A 22,392-nucleotide genomic window follows, 5' to 3' on the forward strand; every position below is an offset into this window, starting at 1 on the left:
GTGAATCGAACGAGGTGGTCGGCGGATTACTAACATTATGATTACCTTTTCGTATTATTTATTCATCTATTAATTATTTATCTAATATCAATCAAATCATTAATTATTAATTTAAATTGCACTATTTCCCTTAATACATAATATTATTAATATTTTATTAATTTATAAAAAGAGAAAATGATAACTAATTATAATCTTTTGTAAAATTTAATCAATCAAATCAAATAAACTATTATTTCAAAATTAAATTAAACACTATATTAACTATGATTATTTATTTATTTCTTATATTATTTATCTCATATTATATATATATATATATATATATATATATATATTTGTAGTTAACTATGTTTGGTTGTGATTTTTTGATAGCCCAATTGACATAAGCATGGACTGAAACAATGGGCCAACAAATCAAAACTAGGGATGACAATTTTTCCCGCGGGTAGAAAAAACCCGAAACAGATGGGTTTGAGGGGTGTTATTGGGTTTAGGTTCGAGTTTGGAGATTTTTAAAATCCTTGCAGTGGACTGGAGCGGGTACGGAGATGCTAACCCCATCCCCGAACCCGCCTCGATAAACCCTATGATAATAATAAATTAATATTAATAATAATAATTTCAATTACATATTAAATAGATAAGACTTGTATTTCACGTGTATACTGAAATCTAATACTCTAATCTCATTTTCTTCGGTTCTTCTCTCACTTCGCTAATACTTAAATCTCATTTTCTTCGGTTCCTCACTCACCTCGTCCCCCTATTCGTTCCTTACCTACCACTCCCAATCTCACAATTGGCCATCTTCTTCGTTTCTCTCTATTTTTAAAAATAAATTTAATATTTCAAACAAGGCAGGGTCGGAGACAGGGAAGGAACGGGTAGGGGTGGGAAAAAATACCTAATTTTTGGTATACCGAGGTTACTGTACCGAAAAAATACCTAATTTACTGAAATTTTCGGTATACCAATTTTTTCGGTATGGTAACGATACTGACTTTTTCGGTAGGTAACGGTATGAAATTTAAAAATTTTGGTATACCGCGGTATACCGATATACCTAAATATTATAAAAAATTTAAAATATATAATTATTTTTAAACAATAAATTATAAAATATATATATAAGACTTTTTTCGGTATAAAATGGTATACACCGATACCGTACCGAAATCTTGGTATACCGTCAAATTTAGGTATAATCGGTATGCTAGTTATATGTAACAAAATTTTCGGTACGATATCGGTATAAAAAATTTTATACCGTAATTTTTGGTACGTTATACGATATGCATTTTTCGATAATATACGGTACGGTATGCCACCCCTAGGAACGGGGACAGATTCGGATATTTAATCCTCATGGGTTCCTAGATTCACCCACCCCTATCCCAGCACCATTTCTATCTACATAGTGGGGACGAGGATGAGGGTTCAATCCCCATGGGTTCGAGTTCAGGGAGAACCGAGGATCAGGGTGGGTTTTAATTTTGGAGAAGGGGATTGGGACGACAAACCCGTCCTCGTCCAGCTCATTGTCATCCCTAAAGAAATTTTTTGTAAAAGATTTGAGCAGTAATTTATTTTGTTCTCGGTAATTTGATTTAATTATTTGCACTTTTTAAAATTTCTTAATTTCGTGTATTTTTGAATTTTCTGTAATATTTAAATTTTAATTATGTTTAATTTTAATTTCTTTTAATTAATCTATTTTATTTTTTCCTTAAATAAAAACATATATTTTAATGAAATAAAAAATTAATATTTCAACATACTCTCTAGTCTCTACAACATCATCTCACATTCGCAAAACAAAACAATGATGTTATTATTATTGATAGGGGCGGTGCTGCCATAGGCCCATTGTGGGTTGTTGCCTACACTGGGCCCAAAAAATATAGTAGTATATATATGTTTGACCAAATTTATTTAATTTTTTTTAACTTTTGAAAATCTACACACACTTGGCCTATGAGTCCATGACCCAAATCGTTTTTTTTTAATTTGGTCTGCACTATTGGTGGAGAAATACTTGATTCACACATATATGAGATCACACTACTACCTACTGAATGGTAAGTACCAATTAGGCAATTACCGAAGTTTTGAAATTACTCTTGATTCTTGAATATTTGTTTACGGTCAATTACTTCCCTTTCAGAACAAAAATAAAATAAAATCAAGCAAATTAATAAATTTTAGTTGCTGAAATTATTAAGGATCGACCACAATCAAGTTGGGTTGATAACTATATTGCTTCGTTGTTCCTAAAATTTTCTTCATCCAAGTAGACTAGATTATGGGAAGACAAATGGTGTATCCCGATCTTTCGGGCAGCTCCCTCAATGATAACTATATTGCTTCGTTGTTCCTAAAATTTTCTTCATCCAAGTAGACTAGATTATGGGAAGACAAATGGCGTATCCCGATCTTTCGGGCAGCTCCCTCAATCAAAACTCTATCAACATCTCTCACACTTCTGCCCAAGGAAACGCGTAGTGATTCCCACAATCTCGCATCATACTGATAGATGTGATATCGGCCATTTCATAACCAACACGTGGTCATCCGGGTTGAATTTTTCTATCCTCGAGTTCACCAGGTTTTCTCGTCGGTCCCTCTTCCCACTCAGCAGTACTAAGTTTCTAGATTTTTTATAAGCTTCATGAACAGCCAGGTCAACAGCAGTCTTTGCTTCCTCTTGTTGAGCCTCAAAGTTGTGAACAATTTTAATGTATTTCTCCTGTTTTCGTGTGCTCCTCGACTCTTGTTTTGTTCAGTATCTTTGAAAATTCGTGACAATCAATCCCAGTTTGCTCCGTCTCTTTTACGACAGCTTGTTTGCATCATCATGGCTTTTCTGTGCCTTGTACAACAGATTGTCACAGAAAAGCAACTCCATCACAGCTATCCTGATGTTGCACCATTCCCTAAATTTGGACTATTTCATAAAGAAAAATGGGCATATTATATCAAAAATCAAACATGGAATATGTAACAGTGAAAAAAACATGCGCTTACTACCCTTGGACACTGTAAGAATCTCAAGTGAATGGAGAAATTAAAATCACAACAGTCATATCATCACAACGATTGTTGATTGTTGGTGAATGCAATTGTCAATCGATCGAAAGAGAACGAAACCTGGTGATAATTAAAAGAGAGTTGGATTCCAGTTTATTAAAAATAAAACCTCTCATACGAAAGAGCATGAATGAATAACATCAAATCATAAAAACTTACAAGAAAAAAAATAAAAACATAGTCATAAGTGGGAAAAAATATAAGAGTCTGAGTTGCAAAAGGAATGAAAAATAACAGCATCTAGATTCAACAGATTTCAGGCATTTAACAACTCCCTTTAAACAAATGGACAACTTTTTGAATGTTCTACCGCTTAAAACAAAGATGCTATTATTTTGCAAGAAAACTCAACTAAAACATGCTTACCATCATTCGCAATTACAAACAAAAAATTTGATAAATTTGGCCGAGTGATGGCGATAAAATTTAAAAATTATACAAAAATTGGATAAATTTACCTAAAGTGTAGGGATGACAATTTTCTCAGCGGGTTCAGGTACCCATGGAGAAAACCCAAAATGGGACGGGTATTGAGGGTGTTATTGGGTTTGGGTTCAAGTTTGGAGGGTTTTTTGAAAATCCCCGTTGTGTACTAAGGCAGGTACGGAGATGCTATCCCCATCCCTAAACCTGTTTCGATAGACCCGATGATAATAAAATAATATTAATAATAATAATTTTAATTATATTTAAAATATAGACTTGTATTTCACATGTATACTGAAAACCTAGTACCCAAATCACATTTTCCTTTCTCACCCGCTAATTCCTAAATCTCATTTTTTTTTGGTTTCTCTATCACCTCGTCACCCTCTTCGTTCCTTCCCTACCACTCACAGTCTCGCAACCGGACATCTTCTTTATTTGTTTCTATTATTAAGAATAAATTTAATATTTCAAATAGAGCGGGGTCGGAGACTGGGATGAGGACGGATTCGGAGATTTAATCCCACGGTTCGGGGATTCACCCCATCCCCGCCCCATTTCCTGTCCATAGTGGGGATGGGGATGGGGATGGAGGTTCAATCCCCGTGGGTTCGAGTTCAGGGATTCACCGAACCCATAGACCGGGGATGGGGAGGGAGATTGGGGTGGGTTTTGACTAGGGATTGTAATTGGGCGGGGAATTCCCGAACCCGAACCCGAACTCGAACTCGAACTCGAACCCACAGGTTTGAAGCAGACACACTTCTGCATAGAGTTGTCAGACGGGCTAACCCATGACGGAACGGGCCAGTCCATCAAAAACTCACCTTTTGGCGGGTCGAGGGCAGGCCGACCCACCATCCCAGCGGGCTCGAAATCCTCAACCCAACACAACCCAACCCAAGGTAGGTTGCGGGTTAGGCGGTCCGATCCACGGGTTGGCTTACTACAAATAAAAATAAATAAAAATCATTATAATTAATTATAAATTTCATTTCATAAATAAATATTAATAAAAACATATTAATAAAACTTTTAATTATTGATTTCATACGTGTAAATTTTATATAAAGTAATTAATACAAAAAAAATTTACAACTTTCATTAAAAAAAACATATATCACAATAAAAATAAAATAAAATAATTATTCTTCAGGTCCGCGGACCAACTCGCATGGGTTGCGGGCCTAGGCGGGTTGGCCGACCTAGGCCCGCCTTTTGTTGGATTGAAAAAAATTTCAACCCAACCCACTTAAATTGTGTGATGGGGCGGGCCAACCCGAAGTACCAAATCCAAATTGACGGCTCTACTTATGTGCATGGAAATGCGTCTCTGATCTTCTCATGCGCAGAAGCGCATCGGCATGCGCCTCTGCACAGAAACGCATGATAATAAAAAAATTTCCCAGAACCGTTCTGCGTCATCTTTTAGGTTGTAGCACATGGGGTCTCATATAGAGGTGTCAAAACAGGCCAACGGGACGGGCCGTCCCGCAACCCGTCGCAACCCATCATTAGGCGGGGCGAGGCGGGCCGGCCCACCTTTTAGGCGTGTTGGAAAAATATTAACCCAACCCACCTATTTTAGATGGCGGGGCGGGTCAACCCGACGGGTTCACGTGTAAATTGGCGGATTTTTGCGGGCCAACTCGCATTCCACACAACATATCTTTAGGCAGGGCATTGCGAGCCGGCCCACCTTTTAGGTGCATTAAAAAATTGCCAACCCAACCCACAAATTTTGTATGGCGGGGCGGACCAACCCTGCTTGTTTAGTTATTAGCCATAAGGCTTATTTTGTTTTTGATTTTATGTTTCTTAGTTTCTGATAGTTTTCATACGTCTTGTATGAACCAGATTGTAAGAAACTTTAAGAAGAGAGAGATACTCAAACTTCACTTCTCCTTTTACAGCACAAAACATCTCCTTTTATAGGCGTGGAGAAACGCATACATAATTAAAAATAAAAGAAAAGAGGGGGACCACCCGACACTACATAATGGAAACAGCTCATTTTACATCTGAGTGGATGTCTTTAACATGTGGTGTGGTCCACGATTTCATTTGTTTTTACATTGTATCACTCTCTGAATCACTGGTGCATTCGGACCATTTTTTTATTGGTTTGTCTTCTTTGACAGCTGGTTTGTCCTCTTTGACAGTTGCTTCTTCTGTCTGAATGGGTTGGCAATGTCCACATTTGTGAGTGGAAATCATTGTTCTTAGTCTTTGACATAACATTTGTTGGGTTTCTTGGGTAATGTCAACTCTTGCTTCATAGATTGGAGCTTCGAATTGAGCTAACATGGCTTGTTCTTTTTTTTGGATTGTCTCCTTGTGTCCAGTGGTTAATAAAATTTTATTGGTTGAAAAATTTATTTTAACCTTTGAGTTTCCATCAATCTTTCCTGTCTTTGAAATCATATCAATCAATGTCTTTATTCTTATCTCAGCAAGTGTTGAGATATCCATTACTGGTTTCTCTTCATTTGATCTTTCGAATAAGAACTTGTCTTTTTGTTTTCGACATTGAATATATACCATTGGTTGATAGAATTTGTTATCATCCCAATCTGGAAGGGTTGAGTGAATACTCAATGTTAATACTGGATCGTCCTTAAATACTGCTTTCTTGAACTGGATGATACTATTTCTCAACTGATATGGAAATAGTTCTATTTCTTGATTGTTGGAACTGACTTCCAATCCACTTAATAATCCATTTGAAAAGAATCTTGCGACTTCATGCGCTGGAGCACCTTGCAGTGTTCTTGCTTTTGATATGCTCTGTGTGTCACAAGTTTGTAGCCAAGATTCTGCAGATGGTTTGGCTATTCTCAAATAGTTTAGTGTTTCAAAGAATTCAGTCTTGAGTTTTTCTGGAAAATTTGTTTTTTTCAAAAATTGGTTTTTGTGGTCGCAGATTTGTTGGAGAACGCGGCGATCAGATCAATTAGGATTGATACCCGATGCAGCGGAAGTTTAAAATTTTTATATGGAACGATTCCATAATGGGTATCAACCTTACGATTAAATTGTGTGTGTAAAAATTAAATAACGATTATAAAATTTTTACCTTTAATCTCGAATCGAGATTTTGGACACCAACAGATTTCTCTGCTCTTGTTGTATATCCCTGGAACTGATGGACGAACTGTTCTTCAATCAGGTCCACGAACGGATATTTAATCCCTCTGATAGATTGCACTAGAAAATCTATCAGAAGTTTCTACGAAGAGATTAACGAATTTGATCCGTTAAACCAGACTGCAAATTCAAAATTCACAGGCTGGGTTTTTCGAGCAGAGAAGGGAGAGGGGGGCGGCGGCCACTAGGTTCAAAACCCTAGTTAATTTCGAAAATTATGACCTTGTTGTGTGTAATTTCTGTAATAACTTATTTATAATGTAGGCCACTAACAGCTTAGGGCCCATTAGTCATAAGTTCAAGCCCGACAAGCAAAGCCCGCATGTTCAGAAATTAATATAAAATTCATCGTGAATCCGATTGATAAACTGATTTCACCAATGTGCACAGAAACCATTTCTGCACCTTTTAAAGTCAAGATAAATTTTTCTGAATCCGAATTCAGTGATTTCCAAAAATGCCCATCCCTATGTCATTTTAGGAAATCTTACTCCTCTACTCTTAAATAAGAAGTCCAACTTCTTTGTTCATTAAATTTAACTCTTTAAATTTAACTATCTCAACGGGGATTAAAAATCCATTACACTGTGTGACCCTCAATGGTTCAGGGATACAGCTAGCCGTGGGCTCACAACTCCTTGTGACTCGGAACAACAATTTCCGACTTGCCCATCGAATCATGGTAAGAGCGTCTAGCAACATCGCCCCATGATTCCCTAGGTATCACTGATAGTGCCTACAAGAACCAATAGATTTTGGTTAGCGTACAGTACGGTCCCTTCATCCATATATCCCGATCGAATCAACAACCATTGGTATATCGAGAGTCGTTCGAGATTCGATAACTATGCAATACATCTTGAAGATCAAATAGTGACATCGCATGTGCTACTAAGAAACCATTTCTTAAACCACATCATGTACTCTGGCCAGAGATTCGTCACACTAATATCTCCTCAGATCGCATAGGATATCCACACTCGCAAGTATGTGGTGAATCCTTGACAACAAAGCATCGACTCCTATATGTGTTGTAACTGTACCCAATCCCAACACCTGATGACCCCAATAGAGTCGGTAAACGAGTCAAAGCACAGTACTAGCATATAGAGTCTCAATGATGTTTCAAGTAGTAAGGACTAATGGTGTACAACCAAAACCGCGGACTATATCCACTCGATAAGTGATAACCACTTGGAAAGTCCGGATAGGGTAGTTCGATCATTCATCATATGAATATCCATTTGCATGCTTCGAACATCTCTATGTTCCTTACCAATGAAACGTGGTACTCCGCATCGCAAATGCTAGTCTCAAACTCGAGCGATCCTTATCCTTATTATCGGACGGCTCAATCGACTAGGAACAGTTTAGAATATACAGTGACTATAAGATGTGTTCATGATAGACATCTCCATGTTCTACCACATCTTACATACACTATAGTATATTCAAGGTCTTTATCAAAACAACAATAGTATATCACAATATAATAATATGAAGAAAGATAAAGTCATTGCCATTAATAAAAGTGTAAATAATATTAAACAAAAGATTGTTTATACAAAGAGTCATCAAAGCCCTTAGCCACAAGTTGGCTCACCGGGCACCCACTCTTTCAAGATTGACCATCTTTCTTTCTTTCTTTTCAAGGGCACTTTTAAACGTCCTTTCTTCTTTTTTATTTTTCTCTGTGCTGGCTGTGTCCATCGGTTATTTTTTCTTTTCTTTTTCTTTGTCAGTGTTGGCTGTGACCGCTGACTGTTTCTCTTTTATCTCCATTATTTTGTCAAATGGAGTTGCCATTTTGATTGGTGTTCTTGGTGAGGATGATGATGATGAAGTTATCATATTTTCTTCTGTCCTTTGAATTTTTCTACTCAAATTTCTTTCTTTTAGTTGAAGAATTTGAATTTCTTTCTGCAATTCAATCAATTGTTCTTTTAATTGACTTAGTTGCTCCATCTTGATTATACTCTGCACAAGAAAACATATTTATATATATAATGGTTAGTAAAATAACTCTTTTCGTGAGTACTTCAGATAGTTTTATTATGCGTATCATTGCATTTATAAATTTTTTTGCAAGAATTGAATCAATCTTAAATTGATTATTTTACTCAAAGAGTAATTTATGTTTCTGAATATAAATCTCATTTCATTAATTTATATTCCCCATGCTTTCTGAGGCATGTTCGGATGACTGAAAGTCATAAAATAATTCATGTTTCTGAATATAAATCTCATTTCATCAATTTATATTCCCCATGCTTTCTGAGGCATGTTCGGATGACTCACAGTCATTTTTTTGATCACTTAGGATCTCATTTGTTATTCCGTTACTACGGATTGTATAGTTTGGATGAAGTTCTCTGGTTAATGCATCGGGTAATGAATTATCCGTTCCTTTGACATGTTAGATCTCGAACTGATAATGGTTCAATTTCAATTGCCATCTAATTAGCCTTGCTGCATTTCTCCCTGCATTTCTTGATATTTTCCTTGTCTTGAAATATGTTAAATTCATATTATCTGTTCTTACTAAAAACGGTTTAGAAATAAGATAAATTTCATAAGTTCTAATTGTGAATATTAAAGCTAATAATTCTTTTTCATTCGAATGATAATTTAATTGTGCACCTTGAAAAGTTCTTGATGTATAGTTGCATAATTCTTCATTATTTCTAGTAGTTGTTTTAGTAAGTTCTTCTAAATTTCTTTCTCCAGTATAAGCTTTTAAACATGCTCCCCAGTATTCATCTGAAGCGTCTGTTTCAATTATTATTATATCTTTATTTGAAAGAAAATATAATTCAGGAAGATTACTAATTATTTTCTTTTTAATAGTGTCTATGTAATTAGTATCTTCTTTCGACCATTTCTACTTATAGTCCTGTTTAAGTTTTACCTGAAGAGGTTTTCTGATTTCTGCAAGTTTCTTAATGTAATTTCCAGAATAAGTTAATAATCCTAAAAATCTTCTTAATTGATCTTTATCCTTGATTTCACTAGAAAAATCATGAATTTTCTTAAGTATATGCGGTTGTAAACAATGTTTTTCATCTTCTATTTGTAATCCTAAATAATTTATTTTTATTTTGAATAATTGTGCTTTCTTTTCAGAAAGTATAATTCCATCTTTATGACAAATATCTAATACTGTCATGAGATCTTTATAATGTTGATCTAGTGTTTTTGAATAAATTAATATGTCATCTATATAAACACAACAAAAATCTATATATGATTTAAAAGATTCATCCATATATCTTTGAAAGATACCTGGTGCTTGTTTAAGTCCGAAAGGTAATACAGTCCATTGATACTGTCCTTTTGGACAACTGAATGCTGTAAGTAATTGTGTTTGTGGTTCTAGTTGAATTTGCCAGAATCCTGATTTACAATCTAAACTGGAAAAATATTTTATTTCTCCTATATAAGATAGTAAATCATTCTTATTTGGGATATAATATACATCCATAATTGTTGCTTTATTCATCTTTCGATAATCAATTACTATTATTTTCTTATCAGTATCTTTCTTACTGATATAAAAGGCTGGTGAAGAGTGTGGACTTTTACTAGGGATGATTATCTTAAGTTTTAATAATTCTTGAACTTCTTTTTCAAATATTTTTACATCATCCATGTTACATCTTCTTGGTGCTTCACGGATTGTGATATTAGGGTCTTTGAGTTTTATTGAAGCAATGAATTGTTTTTTTTTTCTTAATTTTGTCCTGAGGATTTTCAGAACAAATATCATGAAATTTTCTCATGATTTTTTTTTTCAGGATTAATCGTTAAAATATTTTCTATTTTTAGTTCTATTGGATTTGTATTTTGTTTATGAAAATTCTTTGTAAATCCTTCATTTCCTACGCGAAATGATGTTCGTATTTTGGGAATGTAAATCATTGATGATCCTTTGTTTAAAGTTATGTGATCTTCAAATTGTGTAAAGGGAAGATATTCTCTTAAAAAGTTATTTCCTATTATAATGTCCATTCCTGATTCTATTTGATATATAATGGGTATTACAAATTTTGTTTCTTCTATTTCTATTTTTAATTTTTCTGCTACTGTATTAAGCATGATTATTGATCCATCTCCTATTCGAACTTTTAATCCTTTATCATATTTCTTCCAATAATGATTTGGAAGTATATGCTTGCTTCCTAAACACATACTTGCTCATGTATCAACATAAGCATGTATATGATATGGTTTATGTTCTTTGATTTAATTTGAATTTTTATATATATACTATTTGGATTAGTTTTTTTTTTATTATCTTTGTTTTTATTATCCATTCTCTCATTTTTTTTTATTTTTTTTAAGAGATAAGAGTAAAATTGGTATTTAGAAATAAAATTTTCTCTCTCCAGGGAGTTGAAAGTAAGTTTTATTTATGTAGGGATTTATAAATAAGTTATAAAGTGGTTTAGGGAGTGATTGACAATTAACCCTTAAATAAATTCGAATTATTTTCTACGGCTTGTTCCTTTTTCAGTTTTTTTTGGGCGAAGAATTGATGGGTTTTCCTGAGATTCAAACGAATATTGGATCTAGTCAAGAAAAGGAGAAACTTAGTGATCTTCATGGATTTGTTTAATTTTTTGAGCTCAAATTGATGATCTTTTGTTCTGGAATTGTTGTTGTATGGGATTGTTGCATTCACTTTTGAATAGTTGAGATGTTTATAAACCAAATATGTATCTATTCGGTTTTTAGGAGTTTCAGTTTGTTTTTTAGGAGGGGGGAAATTCCAATTTTGCAAGATATATAAGAAACTTTTGGTTGTTTTCTATATCGAATAATATTTCCAATAATATACACGTGGATTTCTTTAGACTTAGTTCGAATTTTCCAGATTCATCTATCTAGGATTTTCGGAATTTTTAGAGTGAATTGATTGAGAATTGGATAGTTAAATGCTCTAGAAATTATATATGTTAGTTTCGGGATTCATTGGTATTTTCCGGGAATTTCAGATTATTAATCTAAGGATTTTTCGAATTTATGAAGTTAAATAAATTGATATTTCGGTATCTAAATGCATTTGAATTGTTTGATATTAATTTCAGAATATTCCATCGTTTATAGATTGAGACTAGTGACTGGTTAGATTTTTGATAATGAATTTTATTATGATGTTATTTTATATGGTATTTGAAAGTTTGACTAATATTTTAGGATGTTTTTTTTTGTTATTAATTTTAGTTTATAATTAATTTATGGAGATGTATTTTATTGTATTTTCACTTAATGAGCCAGAAACGAACCCACTTAACGAGCCAGATAACGAGCTCGTAAGCTAGCCAAAACGAGCTCGCTTAATGAGCCCAAAAACGAGCCAAACTCAAGTCAAGCTCGTTAAGTAAGATAAATGAGCTATTCACGAGCCGAGCTTGAGCTTCTCACGAGCTTAGTAATTCGCTAACGAGCCAAGCCCGAGCTTTAATACAAAAGCTCGGACGGAGCCCGAGCCGACCCCGAGCCTCGACATATACTTAACCAGTCGAGCTCGAGTCTGATATTGTTCGGTTCCGTTTGGCTCGACTCGGCTCGTTTACATCCCTAAAGATAGTTGTAAGCAAGGGGAGTGGTTGGTTGTTATCCCACTATGTAACATCGATACTCCAAATATTTTTTATGTTGTTATCTCACTATGTAACATCAATACTCCAAATATTTTTTTTAAAATATCAGGTATAGATACGGATACGATACGACATGAACCTGTGGAAACGTTTCCGAGTATGTTTGGGCTCAATTGAAAATCATAAAAAATTTTAAGGATTAAATTGAAAAACAATAATTTTGTTGGGACTTAGTTTATAATTAATAAATTAATAAAATGCATCGCGTCCCCAAAAAAACCCCTAATTTTTGACATTCTCTCTCGTTCCCGTTCCAGTTCCCTGCTTTCTATACTTTCTTTCATCGTCGATAATTATCCCCCATTTTACCTTATTTTTCAACGCACCTCTTGAAGTTCGCCGCCCGCCGCCCGCCGCCGCCGACCTCCAGTTTCTGGCAAGTTTTTTTTCTTTGTGTATGTTCACTGTAATAGTAATCTTCGTCTTTGATCTAGGAGGAGTCCAACGTGGGCCTTTTGGTTGTTGTATTCAGCATTTTCACCTTTCTTTTAAGCTTATTTCTGTTTCTTTGATTCAGATTCAAACAGGGAGGAGAGGGGTGGTTTAATGGGAGATCGAGGAACCGAGAATAATTTGCTCCAGAAAATGGAGAAGAGGATTGAGAAAAAGTCGAAGAAAGTTAAAACTGGTAAAGAAAGTGTCATGGGATTGCTTGAGAATTTTGGTAGGAAAGTGAGCGAGCATGAGCCTGAGCCTGAGCCTGAGCAAAGATCTCAGGTCGATGATGTTACTGAAAATACGAATCATCGAAAGAACAAAGGAAAGAAGGCAAGTAAAGAAGTGAAAGATGCTAAGGTGGTTGACATGGCGATGGATTCAAGTCACGGACAATTGATCGGAGTTTGTGGCGAAGAAGGCAGTGGGGATGTGAGGAATCAGGAAAAAAGAAAGAAGAAAAAAAGTAAAATTGAGGAATGCTATTTGCCAAAATATGACGTTGGGAAACTTGAGGCAAATGAGGTTCTAGAAAAGCCCGTGGAAGAAAAAGATTCCGAACTTAAAAGTGGCAAAGGTGCTAAGAAAGAGAGGAAGAAAAAAAAATTGATGGAAATCCATAACTTTGGTGACAGAGAGAGAGAATATGATGATCGAGAACAGGGTGGGGTATTTGATGATAATAATGAAGGTGGTGTTACTGAGAAGGTTAAGGGGACGAAAAGGAAGAGAGGAAGAACGAACAGCAAGGATGATTATTGCATAGAGTCACAAGTTAATTGTGCTGGAGCTATGGAGTCCAAAATTTTTTATGCTTCAGAGGAAAATAAGGCAATGAAAATTGAAAGCAAGAGTAAAAAAATGTGTGAGTCAATCGTTGAGGACCACGACAATGATTTTTCTAAAAAGGTTAAAAGAAAGAAGAAGGCTGTAGAAGCTGAACTTAAGGAGGGTGGAGATGTGGAGAAACATGAAAAAAGGAAGAAAAAGAACAAGGCACATGGCAATGAAGGAGAAGAGGCAAATAAAGGCGAGGATAGAAAGGCCAAACCAGTGGTTAATGATTTAGATGATCCTACGCCTTCCAAAAGTAACAAGAAAGTGAGTTTTTCTGGCCAGGATGAGATTTTCCCTCTTTCTGATAATTCAAATACCAATGAGATGTACGATGAAGAGAATCTTGTGCGAGGTAAACGTTTCACTCCGGAGGAAAATGAGATGGTCAAAGCGGCTGTTTATCGTTTCATAGAGAATCACAATTTGGGTGACGATGGTTTAGACATGGTTTTGAATAGTAAAAAGTACCCTGAGTTGAGAGGTTGTTGGAAAGAGATAGGAGCTGCCATACCCTATAGGCCATATATTGCTGTCTATTTTCGTGCTCAAATTATATTTAGAAGGTCTGCAACCCGGAAATGGACTCAAGAAGAGTATGATATGGTTCTGAAGTACCAGGAGGTTCATGGTAACGAGTGGAAGGCATTGGCTGAAGAACTTGGCAAACATAGATGGCATGTAAAGGATGCTTGGCGCAGAATAAAACTGCGCAACACGAAGAAAGGACATTGGTCACAGAAAGAGTATCAGAACCTTTTTGATCTGGTGAACATCGATCTGCAACAGAAACTTTCTGAAGAGAAAAGATCGAAACATGGGATGTTGAGGGATAATATAAGTTGGACAGCAATTAGCGATAAATTATCCACTCGAGCTCAAGCAATTTGCTGCATGAAGTGGTATAATCAGTTGACATCACCTATGGTGGCTGAAGGCTTGTGGGCTGACAGCGACGACTATCGCTTGCTGCAACAGCTTTATCACATGGATGCAGGCTGCATTGAAGATGTGGACTGGGATTTTATTCTTGATCACAGATCTGGAGGCTTGTGTCTGAAGCGTTGGAACCAAATGGTTATGCACATCGGAAAATATCGTAACAAGCCTTTTTCAGAACAAGTTGACGTGTTGGCAAAACGATATTGCCCAAAACTTCTAGAGGCCAGAGAAATATGGGATGACAAACCAATAGTTCCTTGATTTGGCTATCGTCCATATTTTAGAGATAGCGCGTTTCGAGGCAACTACTAATGATATGTGCAGTTTCAAGGTCGTCCGTTTATGTTATTGTGATATTCCCTTACCATTTTTTGATTTAATGTTCCATGTTCCGATGTATTCCATGATAGTTTTTGAAATACATATTTGGTTTTGTCTTTGGATCTTGAAGTAACTTATGAATCTTGCATAGTCTCTTATAGAATCTAACAGATGAAAACACGACAGGTTCAGGTCTGACTTCGACGATGAAAAACGTGCAATATCATCCCATTGTTTTGCTGACATGAAGTATTTAATCGGGGTAAGGCTTACTAAGCTTTGGCGTTGCAAGAAAAAATCCTAAAATTATTGGACAAATTCTTGAATGTACTGTCGTGCTAGCAATCGGAGACTCGCTCACTGCATGTTTGATTTTTCTATTTGTACGCTTTTGTTGTATTATTATTTGTTTTAAACAGGCATATGCCTGGATTTAGAAACAAATGAATATGCCTATTATTCAGTATCTAGAATTATTATGTCTTCACCTTATTATAACATTTCAAAATGAATGTTGATATTCCTCTCCTGCTAACTCTTTTGCGTAATTTGGTATACTTTAACTTGAGGGAAATTGTTGACACAATATTTATATTTTAAATATGACATTACCTTCTTTGTGTTCAATCCTATCACCCAAACCAAACCGAGCTTTGATGTTTATTTCAAGGAAGTATTTGTGACCATCGGATTAGATTTTTTCATAATTTGAATGTCATCGTACGTGTTGAAATATAGGTAAGAAGCAAAAAAAGCTTAATTATAAAACAACAAAAAACCTTGGAGAAAATCACCTCCGAATTCCGATATTGTGTACAACAGTCCAACTTATCATCTTTTATAATTTTCATACGGTTTTCTAATGGCTAATTAATGTCATATTTCAATACTTATGCTTAGATTATTTTAGTTTGATAATTTAAGGTAAAATGGGTTAAATGGATCTTAACTTTGAATAACTCAATGGTTATGTGATAGTACATAAATCAAATTATTTTGGATTCAATGTATATGGACTGGCTCTAGAGTTGAGCATAAAATGGTCTGAACCAGAAAAAGAAAAAAATATCAAATTGAAAAAACTGAAAACCAAACAGAATAGTAATATGAATTTCTTATTTTATAAATTTTAAACGAAATTATCATGGGTTAATTCAAAACAAAATTATCATTTAAATTTTACTTTAATAAAATAAATATTTTATTTATATTTGGGGTATATAATTTCAATAACTCAAATATAGATTATTGTATTTCTATTCAAATATTTTTTGATTCGTTAAATTTGAATAACTATTTATCATTTTACTAAATGATGATGTTTCTCATTCTTAATAAAGTTACTAGTTTTATGGCAAAAAAAAAAAAACTATTTATCTTTTACTAAAATTTGATTAAAATTTTTTATACATATTTTAAAATGATCGAATTTGTAACTGACATAATTAGAAAAGCTAAAATAACGAAATTTAAATAGTTGAATCTTACTATATAAACAACTTAAACTGAAATGATTAATTAAGAGATTACAAAATTCTAAATTCCTAAAATAATAAGAAAATTATAGAAAACCGGAGTTTAATGATATACTAGTATTTCACCCGTGCGATGCACGAAATATTATTTTATATAATTGAATATTAAAATTTGTAAGTATGATCATTTGAATAAATCAATAAATATAATATAAATAAACTAAATGAATTATAGATCCTACAATTCGAAAACAAAAAAAAAAAATATGTATTCTCAAAATTTTGAAAAACCTTCTTAAATATTGCAACGTTTGTCTTTCTTGTTTTCTTGAATCGATAATCACATATCAAAATTCTTAGATCCCCATTTAAGATTTAGATAAAACGACATACAACTGACAAGACTAAAAATGGGGTTATTCAAAATAATTCCTAAATGAGATCATGATTGACTCCGATTTTTGTTGATTGTCATTGTGTATGATACAATCAAAAGATATTGTTTCTGTTGATTGAAAAGGAATTATTTAGATCAAAAGGGGTTGATGACATTATTGGAATAAAGACTCCACTTTATGAACTACATTACTTCCTCTCATAATTTGTCATTCCAAAACATGGTTTTCAAGCCTCGTCACGATCAATCTAGTTTCATTTCATAATCCAAGAGAATGATCTATGTTCCGCAAAAACATAATCTGAGTTCCAACCTGCAAGCCTAACTCATGATTTGACACCCCATAACATCCAATCAAATTTCATATTTTAAACCAAAAATTGGTACATTATCATTAGCATTTATGAAAATTTTCATATATATATATATATACATACATATATATAAACACAAAAAAATCAACGAATTCTCTAAAACATGATCAAATTTAAAATTTTGAACCAAAGAATGATACATTATCAGATGTAGCATTGATGGACAAAAAAAATAATTTGAACTAAAAAATATTAATAACATCATATCAAATTTCAATTTTGAATCGAAATTTAATACATTATCATATAGCATTTACAGCAATGTTCACACATATATGACACAAAAGCAATAAATGAAAAAAATAGCGATAACATCCGATCAAATTTTAAATTCTGAATTGAATATATTTTCATGCATATTACTTATGAAAATTTTCATATATATACGGACACAAAAAATTAGTTGAAATTAATCAGATCAAATTTTAAATTTTGAATCCAAAATTAGTACATTGTCATATTTAGTATTTATGGAATGTTCGTACATGTATGGGCATAGAAAATGTAACATAAATAAAACAATAGTGATAACATCCAATCAAATTCCAAATTTTGAACAAACAATTAGAATATTATCATTAATATTATTTATGAAAATTTTTAATATATATATGCACACCCAAAAATAATTTGAAATTAAAAAATTGTGATAACATTCTATCAAATTTCAAAATTTGAAAAGAAATTCGTACATTATCGTACAAAATTTATGAAAATTTTCGAGGACACAAAAAAATTAAACGAAAAAAAATGATAACTTCCAATCAAAATTGAAATGATTAACCAAAAACTGACATATTATATAATTATGACATATATATGGACACAAAAAATTAAGTGAAATTAAAAGTATTAATAAATCCAATCAAATTGAAAATTGAAAGTTGAAAATTGGTACATTAACATATATAAAAAATTTATGAGTTTGCATATATATATGAACACAAAAAAAAAAATTAAATTAAAATTTAAAGTTAATGATTACATACAATCAAATTTTAAAATTTGAACTGAAAATTGGTATATTATAATATATAACATTTATTTTTCATGTTTATGGAAATTTTCACATATATGTCGACATAAAAAAAAATTAACTGAAATAAAAAAATCAGTGAGAAAATCTAATCTAATTTCAAATTTTGAACCGAAAGTTCAGACATTAATATTATTATTATTATTATTATTATTATTATTATTATTATTATTATTATTATTGACACACAAAAATTAATCGATATTAAAAAATAATGATAATATTCTATCAAATTTCAAAGGTTAAACTGAAAATTTGGTACATTATTATATATAATATTTATGGATATTTTTACTCACAAAAAACTAATATGAATTCAAACATAATGATAATGTCAAATTGAATTTCAAATTTTAAACCGAAAATCAACATCATCATTATTAATCACCATTAATTTTTAGCAATTATGTTTTGATGGAATTTACTAAGTTTTGAAGGGAACTTACTATATATAGTATAAATTTTCATATATATATGTGAACACAAATTAGCTGAAATTTTTTAAAAAATACTAAAATATACGATGAAATTTCAAATTTTGAACGAATATATCATATATAGCATTTATGGAAATTTTAAATATATTTAGACACAAAAAATTAAATTAAATTAAAAAATATCGATAATATTCGATCAAATTTAAAATTTTGAACTGAAAATTGGTACATTATTAACATATAGCAGTCTTTGATGTGTTAAAATTTTTGCTTTTTCATTGTTGCCGCTGACTTTAGGCCGTTCTTAAATATATTTTTTTATGAAAAATATGTTTACGCTAATTGGTTTTGAGAATATGTGAGATTATATTAGAGATAATTGAGTTTTAAATAGTGTTGGAACAAAATGAGATAAGATTGGGATAAATTTTGATGATTGTTTGATAGAATATTTGAGAAAAATTGGGAAATAATGATGATTTTGTTTACTATAAGAACGGATAGGCTATATATTCGTATATCATAAATTATTATTATGGTAAGAATCCTATTATAAAGACATTTTCCTTCGCTGTAAACCTAAATACGTAATTGTATAAATATAAAAAAAAATGTGTAAAATGGTAATTCTCTGTAATGTGTATAAAATCGAATCTTAAATTGAATCTAAATACTAAATATGTCATATATTGTTGGTATTTGCTTGAAAATTATCGTGTATAAATAATGAATTTAAATTAAATTAAGTAATTATATTGAATGGTAGTTTTGAATATTTAGTTGATACTGTATATTAGGCAATGAAATATTTTCGAAAATTTGATAAGATTGATTATCCTATGTTGTGATTATTGCATGGATTTTATAATATATGGTTTTTAATATGTTAGGAAGGTGTCATATTTGCATGTATTTTATTGAAACTATAACGTATATTTATGTAGAGTTTTAAAATAAATTAAAAAATTAGTTTTATTCATAGATGTGTTGAATTTTTAATTAATATGTTCTATATTTAAACTAAAACATCATTATGACTCTCTTTTGTAGCCATAATTAGTGCGCAATATTCACAAGCTACCAATTTTATAAAACTTTTACATTTTTTATTAATAATTATTTCTTACAATGCATAGTAGATTTTTTTGTGTATTATTTACTTAGTTATTTAAAGACATGAATTTAATGTAGATATTTACATTTAATGATTGAAATCCTTTATGTAATTTTCCTTTTTTGATTAACTAAATTGATTGACGGGTAATAAATTATTATTACAATATTCGTATCAATTTTCAACTTGTATGTTTTTAATTTAATATGGAATATCTCATACTTGCTAGTATTTCACTTAAACTAAACCGTATATAAAAGGTTGAGATTTAATTTAAATTAATAAATTATATTGATGGATGTTTTGAATATATAGGTGATTCTGTATATTAAAAATGAAATTATATTCCTAAATTTTGATAAGATGGATAATACTTTGTTGTAATTTTGCATGAATTTTATAATATATGTTTTTTAATCTGTTATGGAAGGATGTCATATCTGCAATTATTCGATTGAAAATAAAACATGTGTATTTATCATGTAGAGTTTTAAAATAAATTAAGAATTCGGTTTTATTTATAGATGTTTCGACTTTTTAATTATTAGGTTCTATATTTAGAAATAAAAGAAAAGATTATGGGATTAATCCAAGGTGATATTTGATGATCAATTATTGTTTAAGTTTCTATTTTTTAATAAATTTTTGTATATATTTTATTGTTAATTTGAAGTTTCATCAGTAAATAGATGTTTACTTTTGTATATTTTTATTTGTAATGCTACAAATAAAATTACATGAAAAAATTAATAAAGAAACATTAAACTGTATTAATAAATTTCAAACAATACCAAGATAATTAAAAATCCTAGAATTAGTAATATGTCTAAACCAATCAAAACTAAATCACGAATAAAACTCCAACAATTACATAAAAATTTCAAGTATGCACTTTAGTTTGAAAAATGCTTCAATTCCTTTCTTGCTTAATGGTAACTTTTAATTTTTTTTTTCTATTGCTGCTGAAAAAAACTCATTAATCAGTTTTTTTTTAGAGTAGAATCTTTCAACCCATCTTCTAAAATATCTGTTTTGCATGTAGGTTTTATTAGGGTAGATACTTTATCTTTCGAAGATCTTTCGAAGATAAAACATGTAGAAAAATATTTAATAGGTAATATAACAAATTCTTTAAGATGTTAGCTGAGAATGTTTAAAAAATTTAATAGGTAATATAACAATTTATCACCTCCACATCCCCAGTTTCTGTCATTTTTAGTTTAGAAAATAAATCTGATTCCTGTAGAAATAATGAATGTTAAAATAAAAATAAATTAAATTTGAAATAACTAATTTTTTAAGAAATGATGTTAAACATGGCTCTCAAAAAAAATTTCAGCATATTTTTCGACAATTATAGGGTCTGTTACCATTTTGATGACAGTGTATGTTCCATTGTATCCATGAATTTGGTTGCAACTTGAACTTTGTGTAACGCCTCGTTTTTATCTTAATTGAGTTTATTTGAGTTAATCGGAGATTACAGAGTTCAAGAGCCGACTTGATTTTGATCAGGGTCTATTTTGCGAATTTTGAAAATTTCTGGGACTAAAACGCAAATAGTGGATTTTATATATTATCTACACTTGGTTGACAAATCTTATCATCTCTTTCTCTTCCCCAACACGGCTAGACTCCATTGAAGGCGCCCAAACGTGATGAAACATCTAATACTCTTTAAACTTAAATGCGGAATTTTTTTTTTTTTAAAATAAAATCAATACATATATGCCCATACATATATGTATCACATTTAAAATAAAATACTACTTCTTAGTAGTAACTTAAATAATAATAAACAAATGAATAATTAAAAAGGGTTTCATGCATGAAACAAAAATAGTAAGTAATACATGTTTGAAACTCTCATATGCGGAAATAATAAATAGAAAAATGCAATTTGTTTAAAAACTCAACATCATAAAAATAAATGTATCTTAAAACATCATCTAAAAACTGCAACGGTCATGAGGCCACTGTTTCGTGAGCTCATACATCCTCACTACCGGTAGGAGCTACATAAGTAACATCTGACTCACCTGCACCATATAAACGTAGTGAGCCTAGGGGCTCAACATGTCTAAACTTGAATATCAAGGTTTAAAATAATGCATCACATAATCATACTAATACATATACATGATACATGAACATGCATGAAAACATTTTCATAACATAAATGCTGAATCATAATCTTAAACATAATCATAATCTTTTCTTCGTCATACATAACATAGTTGAGCATGACATTACTTTGAAACAGTCTATGATCCTATCCGTAAGTGTGACCTTATCTGTGCCGACTGATCAGTCTCCTGAACCAACGTACGTGGCGGTGATAAATCATCTCCTATGGTAGTAAACTACCTCATAAATCATATGGTGGATAACCACACTTATGTCACACTACATCAATTTTCATCAAGAAAATATTTTATTGCTCAACACATACATAATCATAAGCATATAAAATTTCATGAATGCATGCACTGAAAATTTGTCCGTAATATATATTTAATTGATTTGTCATAATATATACTTATACTTAAAATATTTTCATGCACTAAAATAATTAAATATATATTTCGGACTTGGGGATTTTTCATGGTTTCGGTCCAGACTGTTGGTCTCCCTACTAAGCCCCTTAACTAACTTAAAGCTCATTATCTGTTTTATCCCATAATAAATAAATAATTTTAGA

General features: G+C 31.7%; 1 protein-coding gene across 4 annotated transcripts; it reads left to right on the forward strand.

Annotated features, from left to right (window-relative positions):
* Window positions 1-12,566: 12,566 nt before the first annotated feature.
* On the forward strand, window positions 12,567-15,376 carry LOC140864507 (uncharacterized). 4 transcript variants are annotated; one of them, XR_012144249.1, is made up of 3 exons: window positions 12,567-12,702; window positions 12,844-14,868; window positions 15,045-15,376. XR_012144249.1 is itself a non-coding variant. In XM_073268737.1 (2 exons), the coding sequence occupies exon 2, from the start codon at window positions 12,873-12,875 to the stop codon at window positions 14,796-14,798; it is 1,926 nt and encodes a 641-aa protein (XP_073124838.1). In that variant the 5' UTR covers window positions 12,567-12,702; window positions 12,844-12,872; the 3' UTR covers window positions 14,799-14,978. The 4 variants fall into 4 exon arrangements, 1 of the variants encoding a protein (XP_073124838.1); XR_012144250.1 differs by having other exon boundaries at window positions 15,051-15,376; XR_012144251.1 differs by having other exon boundaries at window positions 12,571-12,695.
* The last annotated feature ends 7,016 nt before the right edge of the window (window positions 15,377-22,392 follow it).

The sequence above is a fragment of the Henckelia pumila genome, chromosome 4 (genome assembly GCF_033568475.1).
Source record: "Henckelia pumila isolate YLH828 chromosome 4, ASM3356847v2, whole genome shotgun sequence".
NCBI lineage: Eukaryota > Viridiplantae > Streptophyta > Magnoliopsida > Lamiales > Gesneriaceae > Henckelia > Henckelia pumila.